This window comes from Henckelia pumila, chromosome 1 (genome assembly GCF_033568475.1).
Source record: "Henckelia pumila isolate YLH828 chromosome 1, ASM3356847v2, whole genome shotgun sequence".
NCBI lineage: Eukaryota > Viridiplantae > Streptophyta > Magnoliopsida > Lamiales > Gesneriaceae > Henckelia > Henckelia pumila.
Window position 1 is genome coordinate 172,320,524 of NC_133120.1, and position 12,750 is coordinate 172,333,273.

At 36.4% G+C, this 12,750-nt stretch overlaps 1 protein-coding gene across 1 annotated transcript; it reads left to right on the top strand.

The window, feature by feature from the left end:
* Positions 1 to 8,567: 8,567 nt before the first annotated feature.
* On the top strand, positions 8,568 to 10,643 carry LOC140874470 (uncharacterized). Its single transcript, XM_073277761.1, has 4 exons — positions 8,568 to 8,880; positions 9,000 to 9,057; positions 9,224 to 9,576; positions 9,988 to 10,643. The coding sequence occupies exons 1-4, from the start codon at positions 8,568 to 8,570 to the stop codon at positions 10,641 to 10,643; spliced, it is 1,380 nt and encodes a 459-aa protein (XP_073133862.1).
* Positions 10,644 to 12,750: the final 2,107 nt, after the last annotated feature.

Sequence of the window (12,750 nt, forward strand, 5' to 3'; positions counted from 1 at the left end):
ACACTACCTGAACTCCAGTTAATGAATATTGATGAAGTGATCTCTAATGTTGAAGAAGGAGATCAACAACCTCCTCTCTTGATAGCTACATCTATGAAAGAAGATTATCCTTCTATCACTCTTCAAGAAGAACCTGAAGAACCTCAACCGATCACTATGGAAGCATCACCTTCTCCATCCATTGAAAATAAAGATGAGACATTACCTTTGTCTCATATGGAATCTACAGAACAACAAACTACTCAATTGGATGAGTTACCTTCTCCAGCTCCTATTGAACAAGCACTGACAGATTCAAGGGAAATCTTAGTGCCTCTGGAGACTCCTTCTCAAGTTGATGAAATTAATGATTCATTAAATTTTCCTAGAGAAGAAGTACCTCGGCCATCCAGTACAACTGTTGATCCACTAGTCACACCATCTCTTATCACTGATGACCAGATACAAGAACCATTGAATAAAGCACCAACGCATTCACAAATCACCAAATATCCATCTCTTGATGTTAAAACTATTGAGGTTGAGACTATGTCTCAAAATATAGCAATGGTTGTTCATTCATCCCCTGGATCATCATCTCATCAGAGCAAAGGAAAAAGAGAAAGATGAGATGATCTCAACTGCACCTCCATCTCCTCCTAAAGGACAGAAGACAGACTTTTCAAAGGAAAATCTTTCATCTAGTGGTAAAGAACTCCCATCCCCCACATCCACTTATGATGATGATTGGTATCAGTTGATCTCTCAGATCGAAACTTCAGTCTATGCTATATCCAAGACTGTCACTGGTCTCAAAGACAATCAACAAGAAACCAACAACAACATATCTTTTTTGAGACATTTAATGAGTGCAAAACTGATCCAACTTCAAGAAAAACTTGCACTACTGGATAAAGTACTATTGGACTCAAGTCAACTGACCAATTCTTTGTCTTAACTGCAAAATTCTCAAGTCTCTGGAGAAAAAAGTTGACAACCTGAATGAATTTGTTAAATCCTTCCATACATCAGTCCAATCAAACTTTCAAGGAATATCCAGGCAACTCATTAACTTGACAAACCTATCTCAAAATGTGCTGCGTATTCAGCATGATGCTCAAGCATCAAGTCGTCATACTTCAGCAGCTCATCTACCATCTCGCAGTTCTTCATTACACAGAACATCATTTGATCGAAGATGATTCATCTTGTGATATTTCCAGCTTCTTATGTAATCTAAACTTATATCTTCACCTCAAGCTCTTTATTGTTTGTTTATCAAAAAGGGGAAAGATTTAGAAGAACTTGTAACTGGATATTGTTGACAAATATCAGTTTATGGTGGAAGATTTAGAAGAAATTGTAACTGGATATTGTTGACAAATATCAGTTTATGGTGTATATCAGTTTATCTCGTTATATCTCAAAATTTTGATAAACACCAAAATGGGGAAAATTGTTGGGAAATTTAGTTTTGGTGTTTACAAATTACAAAGCTTAAAAGAAGGCCAAACTAATAGAAGCAACTAAGAAGTGCTAAACTGATATCCAGAGCTAACCTACTTCACGCTCAACTTCGCGCTCAACTGGCCAGAGATGCTAAACTAACTCCATCAGTTTACACTCACTAAACTGACTGCATTAGTTTACCTTCATCAGTCTAATACCGTGTCATTTCTGGATAAGATCATCCATACTCTGACACACTCTGTAGAACGTAGTGCCGCGATACGAAAGGCAATGTCGGCTCTAGAATTCGTTGATGATACTGACAAATCCAACGGGAATAATTCAAACCCTATCTGAAAATTCAATTTAAATTTATGACCGTTATCAATCCAAGGGTATAAATAGAGTTCTTGATCGATCAAATGAGCTCTCTCACGCTCTGTAAACTTTTCTATCTTACGAGAATATTCGAAGTCTTACACGCTCAAGATTTGATCAAGGAACTCGAAGCACAAACGCTGAAATATTATTCTGATCATTGCAGGATCAATTTTTGTGCTAAGGATTTCGAGTTGTATTGACTTTGTTCTATCATCAGTCTAGGATTGAAACTGAAGTGTTGTACTAGGAGTTCTTGTTTAGGCAGTGTCTAAGTCCTAAAATGGATCGGGGTTTTGCAAATTGCTTGTAAAATTCAAAGTCTTCTAGTGATATCCTTCCGAGGTGGAAGAAGAGGTGACATAGGAGTGTTTGAAATCTCCGAACATCCATAAACAATTGCTTGTGTTATTTCATTTTATCCATCATCACCACCTAACCTAAACTGATACTCTCTCAGTGTTTCAATCTGCAATTTGACATATTTTCGCACATTCACTTGTTTGTCAAATTTCATCAGACATTAATATAAGATTAGAATTCAATCACTAAACCGATTGAATTCAAATATTTTTTACTAAACCGTTTTACAAGTGCATTCACCCCCCCCCCCCCCCTCTACACTTGTAACCGATCCTATCAATATATGTATGTATGTATAAAGGAAAATAAAATAAAAAAGAAAAATAAATCGCCCAAAACAAATTACTTTAAATAATATTATCAATAAAAATTAAAAAAACTAAAAAATATGCATCATTATATCTCATGCTTGCCTCTTCAATTTTCGTGCATCTATCTTACTAAAAACTTATAAATTATGGGATGCCTTTTGGGTAGTATTATAAAAAAAACCATTAAAAATAACTCAAAAATACATAATTTATTTTTTTACTATATCTATTAAATCTACATACATACATATATATATATATATATATATATATAAATATACTAAAAAAAAGAACTATCATTTTCCCGTTTAAAGTTTCTTTCCAAAAATATTTATTTAAAGAAAATTTAAAATATTTATTTTCGTGATGAAACAAAATTTAATTTTTGTTTTTAATAAGCTAGTTGTTTCGCCAATATACAATTATACATACACGCAAAAACATTTTTACAAAAAAAAATGATATTATTTAAAATAACCGTGATCAAACAAAATTTTATTTTTTCTTTAATATGATGGTTGTTTTGAAATAATTGCATTATTATGAGTAAATTATAATTTGATAAGATAAAATTTTATGCTATTTTTCATGTTTTTTGTAAATTTCAGTTGGTGTTAGAATGTCGAACCTATAAATATTTCATATCGCATGCATATACATTAGATATATTATAAATTTTTTTCAATCATACTATATTAGTTTATTTATTTAATTTTATATAATTTTCATATTAAATTTTTATTAATGTAAGAACATTTTATCAAACAAATATGGAATTTAGTGTAACTTCATCTTATAAAAGTATTGTTATGTGATTTCTATTACATTAGTATTTTTGGATTTAATTTTTCAAAATTTCTATTCAAATTTTATTTAAGCATTTAAAAATTTATTCAATTTTTTAATAGAAAACAAGTATTGCATATGACAAATTTATAATTATTAGATAAACAAATCTCTCGAAAAAATTAACAAAATATATGAATTAATAATATTTGGAAGAATATTTACATATTTGTTTGCAACAAATCAAATCAAACCAAAATATCTTCATTTTTAAAAAAACAAATTAGAACTTAATGTGCAGAAAAATTAATTCAGATGAAAAAAGATATCGAAATATAATAATTTCTCCCTAACTATGTGTACAAAATAAAAATAAATAAATTGTAAAAGAAATATGACAAAAAATTTATAAAATAAATTTTACACGCTCATTATTATATACATTTTTAAAAATAAAATGTTAAAAGAAATCTAAAAAAAACATATTATCTCGAATTTTTTTAATTCAATATGTCATAATGGTTTTTGGTACATTATAAATTTATATTGATTTAATTATTATTATTATTATTATTATTATTATTATTATTTTATCAAAACTTTGTACGAATATTTATTCTAACAAATACATTATTCTTTGTTGGCAGAGTAAATTTGTTAATTGGGTGCAATAATTGTGCTTGTTGGGTAGAGCAATCGAACCATGACGCTTGGTAAAACGACTTAAAAACTAATAGTGAATTTATATATATATATACTTTATACTTTATACTTTAATTTATTTCTTTATTGTAAAATAATAATATCATATATATATATATATATTTATATGCCTATACATATGTATACTATACTTAAAATAATTTTTCATAAAATATTATACATAATAAAAATACATCACATGCACTTAAATAAAATCAAATTAAATTATATACTTAAACTTAATAAAATACATGCATGCAAAATCCCTAACAGAAAAACGTAAATCATATATTGTCAAAACTCTCATGAAAACTTAAACATAAATTCGTAAGATCCAAAATCCAAGCATACTTAAAATATTTCATACTCATACAAATCATGAAATTAAAACATGAATAAATTCTAACATGTGCGGAAATTAAAACTGTTTAAAAATCCCATAATAACAATAACTCAAATTAAGCTATGGTCACGGGTACTAGCTGCTGCCATGAACTCTCATACGTCCTCGCCGCCAATCGGGATCACATTTTTTTCAATAAACTCAAGCTCACATGCACCATTTAAATTTAGTGAGCCTAGAGGGTCGACACGTTCTACCCTTACATAACGACATGAAACCACATGCAAGCACACATAATATAAAAATATCGTGAATATACTTATATGTGCATGATCTTAAAAATATATGCATATAAACATGTATAGCTTAATCATGAACATTATTATCATAGGTAACTTAAATAAGAGATAAAACTGAAATTTTTTTTCGAATTTTCTCTCATGTGCGCCAACCCTATTATCGATCCTGCCGACGGTGATGATGTTTCGGCGGCCAATCTAGAGCCACCGGATAGGGGTCGGATCTCTTATGCTGCTGCCTTTATGGCTTCTTCCCCAAGGAAAACTCGTAAAAGTTTCGAGGGAGGAGATGGGACGGTTCAGGGCAAGCCGATGGTTCTATACAAAAATAACCCTGGAATTTTCTTTTTCGAGGAAGAGACTGTCGTTATGGAGAAATATTATCCACATGCATTGATCGGAAATTTCTCTGTGGGATGGCCTTCGAAGGAGAGAACTCTTCAGGCGTTTGCAGGAGTAGGGTTTTCGGGGCCTTATTCTGTGATGTTTCTCCGGACGGGCTATTTATTCATCGATTTCAAACTACAGGAGGACATGTCTAGATTCTGGGGAAAAGGGCGTTGGTTTCTCCATGGTCACTTATTGCGAGTGTTTAAATGGACGCAAAAATTTGATTATCAAAAAGAAAGCTCCATTGTGCCGATTTGGGTAAGATTTTTGGATTTACCAATTTCTTTGTTTGATAAGAAGCACCTTTACTCAGTCGCTAATTTGGTTGGAAAACCTTTAAAAATGGATGAATTAACCTCTAAATCTGAACGACTCACTCTGGCTAGAGTGTGCGTGGAAGTTGATCTTCAGAAACCTCGCCCTGATGAAATTTATATTGGTCTTGGTGATAAGATTATTCTACAAACGGTTGTTTATGAATCTCTGCCAAAGTATTGTACAGATTGCTGTCACGTTGGACATGGAATTGAGGATTGTTATGTGAATGGTCGTGTTCCACGGCCTCCATCCAAAAATAAAAAACCAACAGATTTACGTGATGTTATTTCTGTAAAGAGATCGAAAGAAGCAACCCCTTTGGAGCATGACTCGCAGGTGAATACTGAGGAAAATTGGATTAATTCAAATGGACCTCGGATGGTTTGGAAGCATGTGAGTTCGAATAAAGGTAAAGAGAAAGTAGTTGAAGATGAGGGTCATCCTTCTCAACCTCATGGGTCTTCGTCGAAGGCAGATCAGTTTTATCTTGGTCCTCGTAGCCCGTTTCTTGGATACGGTGTGAAGACTTCTAATCGTTTTGATCCTCTTCTTGAATATCTTTATGAGGAGAACTTGGTGACTCATTCTCCCGGTGCTACAGGGTTGGTTTCGACTCCTTCAAATGTCCAGCATGGAGATTCTTCAGAGAAATTTAATCCTCTGGTGGATAATCTTGCTAATGACCCGGTGCTTGCGAGGGACTTGGTTATTCCTGAAAAGTTAGTAGGAACCGAAAAATTCGATGGTTTATGGCATGGATCTTGGATAGATGGGGTGTTTATTCAAGATGGAGTGAAACGTCTTGAAAATCCTAATTTTGTAGAAGAAAACGGTGAACAAGCTGGAGGGGATGTCCAGCAGGAGCAGAATATTGGTGATCCTAGCTTGGAAAATTGTGATTTTAGTGAGCAGGAGACTGATCAAGAAGAAATGCTTAATAGGTTGGTTGAGCGGTCTTTGGAGGCTCTTGTTCCTAATTCCGAGAGGGGTGCAGATTGTATCTTGTCTATTACAGGTTTGGAAGAAGAGGTGGTGAAATGTGTTACGATAATTGAATCTGGGGTTGGAAATCAATCTTTGCAAGGAGCTGCCTCGAGTAAGTCCTGGACGTCTTCATAAAAAACATAAATCGGTGCCACCTTTGGGGTCTCGAGGTTGACAAAATAAACCAGCTTTTGACTCGGAAAATATTTCTTAATGTTTAACGATCACATTTGGAATATTCGAGGGATTGGGAATAAAGCAGCTAATCGTAGGATTAAATTCTTGAAAGATTCTAATCATCTTTTATTTTTGGCTATCAGTGAACCGAAGAGGCAATTTGATCAGGAATGGCAGAATAAGAAATTTGCCTTTGATTCGGTTATCTCAAATTTGAGTAATAAAATCTGGTTTTACTTCTCTCATGATATTTTGGTTTCTGTGGAGAAGGATCATGAGCAATTCTTACACCTTAAGCTTGCTTCTGGTTTATTTCCGCGAGATATTTATTTGTCGGTGGTTTATGCAAAATGTGATCAGAGTTACAGATGTCTGCTTTGGGAGGACTTGTTGAACTGTCAACCATTGGATTGTAGTCCTTGGGTGGTTGGTGGAGATTTTAATATTATTACTGTGGCTAGTGAACATTCTCTTGGTACTTCTCATAATCCTGGGGCCATGCAGGAATTTTCTACATTTATTACAGATGCTGGTTTTGTTGATGCAGGTTACATTGGGTCCAAGATTACTTGGACAAATAATACCATTTGGAAATGGCTTGATAAAGTGCTCATTTCTACCTCATGTTCGACTAATTTTGATTCCTTTATGGTAGAGCATTTGCATCGGGGAACTTCGGATCACTGTCCTTTATTGATCTCAGCACCTACTATGCCTCGGCCACAAAGCTCTTTTCGGTTCCAAAATATGTGGCGCCTTCATCCGGGATTCCTTCAGACTGTCAGATTGAATTGGAATAATCCCTGTGCTGAAAGGGGTTTGACCCGATTGGTGATTAAATTAAAAAGACTCAAGGGTCATCTTAAATGGTGGAATGCCGAGGTTTTTGGTAACATTCATGACAAAGTGAAGGTCCTTGAGGCAGCTGCGTCTATTGCGGAATCGACATTTGATTTGGTGCCTTCGGTTCAAAATAGGCTGGATCTTTCTCTAGCTCAGGCTAACCTTTCTCTTGGGATAGCCATGGAGGAATCTTTTTGGAAACAGAAAGCGGCTGCTAGATGGTTTGTGGATGGCGAAATAAATACCAACTTTTTCATAACACGGTTAATAGGCGGAGATCAAAAAATAAAATTTTTTGTATATGGGATGATGGAGTGGTTTTGGATCATCAAGCTTTGATTAAAGAGTCTGGGGTTCGGTTCTTTGAAAATTTGTTAACCGGTGAGAATGCACCACTCAATCGAGCAGATTTTGGCCATTTTCCGTCACTTGTTACTGTAGAGGAAAATGATTTACTTTTGCGTCCTATTGATGAGGATGAAGTTCGCGAGAGTGTTTTTTCTATTCATGAAGATAGTGCCGCTGGGGAAGATGGTTTTTCTGCAGGTTTTTACAAAGGTTGTTGGGAGATTATTAAAGGAGATGTCATTGATGTAGTTCAGGATTTTTGGAATGGTTCGGATCTTCCGAGGAGTATCACTGCCACTACTATTATTTTGATTCCAAAGAGTGCGGATGCACAGACATGGTCTGAATTTAGACCGATTAGCCTCTGCAATGTCAGCAACAAAATCATCACCAAAATTATCACCTTTCGGATGCGCCCGATTTTGTCTAGAATTATTTCTCCTTCTCAGAGCGGTTTTATTTTCGGCAGAGTAATTTCTGACAATATTTTTATGGCTCAGGAGATGGTTCATCATCTCAATTATGGGACCAGAGGAGGGAATTTGATTGTGAAAATTGATATGGCTAAAGCTTATGATCGAGTTCAGTGGAGTTTTTTGCTACAGATGATTAGAGCCTTAGTGTTTTCTGATGGGATTGGCAGTAGGATTTTTCAGTGCATCAGTAATTGTTGGTTCTTGATTAATTTTAATGGAAATCTTTCTGGCTTCTTTGTGTCTAAGCGAGGTCTCCGACAGGGATATCCTCTGTCTCCTTTGTTATTTGTTATTGTGGCGGAATATCTTTCTTGAGGGCTGTATTCGCTCTTTCATCGGTACAAAAGCTTGGTGTTTAATTCAGGGCGGTCGTTTATTTTATCTCACCTAGCGTATGCTAATGATCTTATCATTTTTTTGAATGGAGCTATTCCGAGTGTTAAAAGTTCGAAATTTCCTATATCATTATGAACAGTGTTCGGGCCAGCTGATTAATAATGCCAAGAGTGTTATCATCACTGCTAATGATTGTTCGGAAGCGAAAAAGGGGTTGTATTACTCGATTACTGGTTTTGGAGAAGGGCAATTTCCATTGCATTGTCTTGGTGCTCCTTTATACTTGGGTCCTCGTAAAATTCTTTATTTTGATCATATTATTGCAAATGCCAATAGGAGACTTCAAGGTTGGGAATCTAAACTACTTTCCTTCGGTAGTAGGCTGGTTCTCATTAAAAGTGTGTTGTGTTCTATGCATATCTACCTTTTTTAGGTTTTACAACCTCCGGGAACTGTGCTTCGTCGGTTGGAAATGATTTGTGCTAACTTTCTGTGGGGTTCGAAGTCTGGTGAACAGAAAATTCATTGGATTGCTTGAAAGAAAGTGTGTCTCCCTGTTTCGGAAAGAGGTCTTGGTATTAGAAGATTGAAGGATACTGTTACGGCCTTCTCAATTAAATTATGGGTCCGGTTCATAACAGTTAAATCTATCTGGAGTGATTTTCTACATATCATATATTGTAAGAAGGCTCCCCCGACTGATTTTTGCATTTTACAATGTGTTTCTCCAAATTGGAGAAGGTTGATGAAGATCAGGCAGAGAGCAGAGAAGGAGATTGGATGGGTTATTGTGGAGGGGGAATTGCATTTCTGGTTTGATTCATGGTCGCCAGATGGGCCGTTGGCTTCGAGGTGTCCGATTCAGGGACTACCCAACAGGATGGTTAAATGGTTTTGTCATGGGAGAGAATGGAATCTGGAAAGACTCCTATCGGTCGTTCCTGCGGATGCGGAAGCACAAATTATGGAGGTTCATATTCATCCTTCAGATGTAGATAGAGCAATTTGGATTCCTACGCCTAATGGTAGATTTTCTGTTAAATCTGCCTGGGAGTTTGTGAGAAATAAAGATCACTCGAATGGGTGGTTCATTGGTTGCTGGTCTAAACTCTAGAGACCATCCATTTCGATTTTTTGCTGGCGTTGGTTCTTTCGGAGACTACCTATTGATGATATTTTACAGGCTAGAGGGATTTATTTGGTTTCGTTGTGTCAATGTTGTCAGGGTCAGGAAACATTTAGACACGTTTTTTTATAGTGATCCGGCTACAGCTGTTTGGAATCATTTTTCTCGAATTTTCAATGTCCAGATCCCTTATAATTTTAATCAGTGGATAGTGGGATCGACTTGGAGGAAAGATGGTCATATCAGGGAACTTTTACCATTCCTCATTGTTTGGTTTCTCTGGAAATCCAGAAATGAACAAAACATAGAGGAATTCGTATTCTGGCCAGCAGGATTATTCGTCAAATTGATGAATTTATTCTATCGCTTGCTCATGCAGGTTTATTGAAGGCGGTGAATTGGAGTGGGTTCGATCATGTGGCGAACCAGTGGGGGTTGAATCCACGTTCCAGTCGGAAAATTACTATTCGAATGGTGTGTTGGATTCCTCTTTCAGTTGGTTACTTCAAACTTAATTCAGATGGATGCTCTAAATTGGGAGGAGTTTCGAGTATTGGAGGCATTGTTAGAGATCACTCGGGGCAACCTATAATTGCATTTCACGAATCCATAGGGCAAGGGTCGAATACTCGGGCGGAGTTGATGGAAATTCTAAAGGGATTGCAGATTTGCAGGTTGTTTAATTTATTTCCTCTCTGGTTGGAGGTCGATTCTATGGTTGCTTTGAAAATTATTGAGGCTAAGAATACTAGTTGGAGCTTAAGTCCTATTCTTTCACGCATTCTTCATATTCTGAATGTTTCCATTGTGAGGAAATCTCATATTTTTCGGGAAGCTAATGCAGCTGCTGATGAACTGGCGAACATGGGGATTAATTCAGGGTCAGTTCTATATCCTGATGATATCCATGGGAAGCTGAAAGGGATTTGTAGGCTTGATAGGATTGGCCTACCTTATATAAGGTTGAGTTTGAATTCCACTACTTCAATCATTTGTTTGCTGTTTCTTTTTTGCATAGATCTTATAGTTTCTTGAGAGGTCTTGGTATAGTATCCCTCTCTTGTATTTCCCTTTTTCAGCGAATAAACGGGTAGGGGTCTGCCTAACCCCCCGCCACAACAGGCGGCTTTTTGGAAAAAAAATCATCATACTTCATCATAAGCATTATACTTAATACATTTCATAAAATGGCATGTCTTAAATTCTTAAATCTCAACATATCGTATCCATGTCGGTGGCCTCATACTTAACGATTGATCAATCATAAAAAACCAACGTACGTAGCGGTGGGGTTTCCACCTGATAGGTTACACCTAAAAATTCAACTGGGCCTAAGCCCAATCATGAAGGTCCACTCCAAATATTTTTGAGGCCCAAGATTATTTAAATATTATATATATTTAATTCAAGCAGGCCCTGAATTCTACACAAACCCATAAGAGTCTCAAGCCCATGAAACTCTCTGAATATCTATAAATAGCTCAAGTCACCTCATTATTAAGGTACACACTTTCTTTAGCACTATAAGGCTCTACTCTTGATTATTATTCCTTGAATAATCACTGACTTGAGCATCGGAGTGCCTTCGGCGGGAATCCTCCCAGCTCCTCTGACTTTGTTTTGTGACGTAGGAAAAACCCACTGAAGATTTTCATTGGGAACATACAAGAATTTGTTGATACTCCGGACTTTGCGAAAGCAACGTGTCATATACAAGTAATTTTTTGCTACATCATCTTGGCGCCGTCTGTGGGAACTTGTTCTTTACGTCATTGAGAACACATATTACCTTAAAAATTTCTCAAGGAAATAATAACAATGGAAACGCACCACCAAGCATTACTCTCACCCATGAAGCCTTGACCGCACTAATGGAAAACACATCAGCACTCGGAGCAAAAGATGCAGTTGCTCAGTATCTAGAAACCCGTAAGCGCAAAAGCAGCAAGAAAAAATCTCAGACTGAAGGCTCATCATCTCTTGACCCTAATAACGAAGACCCAAATAAAGATAAGTCTAAAGTGAATGATAAAGATCAAGGGGGGACCAAGAAAAATAATACACAAGAAGACGGTGAAGCAAGTGTTCACACAGTTCATGACACCTCTGGCGAAAACAAAACCACTAATCCAACCCGAAAGGATGGATCTCGCACACATGTAACTGGAGAGAATTTGTCAGCAATTTTGTCGTCACGTTGAATCCCCTTCACTCATGACATCCTATCTGAAGCGTTACCAAAGGGAGTCAAAATCCCCAGCTTACCTGAGTTTGATGTAACGAGAGACCCCAAGATCATATTGATAAATTCTACGCGAAAGCGGATTTTTATGATATCACAGATGCTGCATACTGTAAAATTTTCCAAACAACATTATCAGGAAGAGCACTCGCATGGTTCAATAAGTTACCCTCTGGATCTATTGCCAATTTGGAGCAACTTACTGACTGTTTCATACATCAATTCTCAATTAACAATAAATACCCAAAAACAGCAGCGTATCTGTTCACAATCATTCAGAAAGAAGGGAAAGTTTGAGGGACTATGTTAGGCAGTTTAATCACGCGGTTCACGAAGTCTTACACGTGAATCATGATTTTTTAGCAGGAATAATGCAGCAAAACTTGCGCCATCGGAAGTTCAAGGAATCAATAGCAGGAAGGCCGCCCAAAAACCTAGAGGAATTATTGGAAAGAGCTGAGAAATATTTACGGGTTGAAGAATCCGTAGAGCCACACTACTTGAATAAAAGAAAGAGAGAAGAAGATAAACAAGATATTAGAAAACGAGACGAGAAGCGAACAGCACAGAGCCCCCGCCTCCAGAATATACCCCTCAATGCACGTCTGACCGATATACTGGTAGTGGCTGAAAAACAAGGATTGTTGCGTCCCCTTCGCCCAATGCAGAATAATCCAAAGCTCCAACGTTCGGACAAGTACTGCCATTTTCATAAAGATAAAGGTCATACTACAGAAGATTGCTTTAGTTTGCGAGCAGAAATTGAAAAACTCATAAAGCGCGGACATTTGGGGAATTTTGTGGACAAGTCCCGCGGTGAGAAGCGAGATGACAGGCGTCGGGACGAACAACCAAAACATGACTATCAAAAGCGGCATGATGAAACTGGGAAACAACATG

Bases quoted from the DNA above. Each gene is read 5' to 3' on its own strand.
- LOC140874470 (XM_073277761.1), top strand. From the start codon at position 8,568: ATGGAGCTATTCCGAGTGTTAAAAGTTCGAAATTTCCTATATCATTAT. The intron at 9,058-9,223 runs GTATTAGAAGAT...AAATTGGAGAAG, and splicing joins TGTTTCGGAAAGAGGTCTTG to GTTGATGAAGATCAGGCAGA. The intron at 9,577-9,987 runs GTTGCTGGTCTA...TTGCTCATGCAG, and splicing joins CTCGAATGGGTGGTTCATTG to GTTTATTGAAGGCGGTGAAT.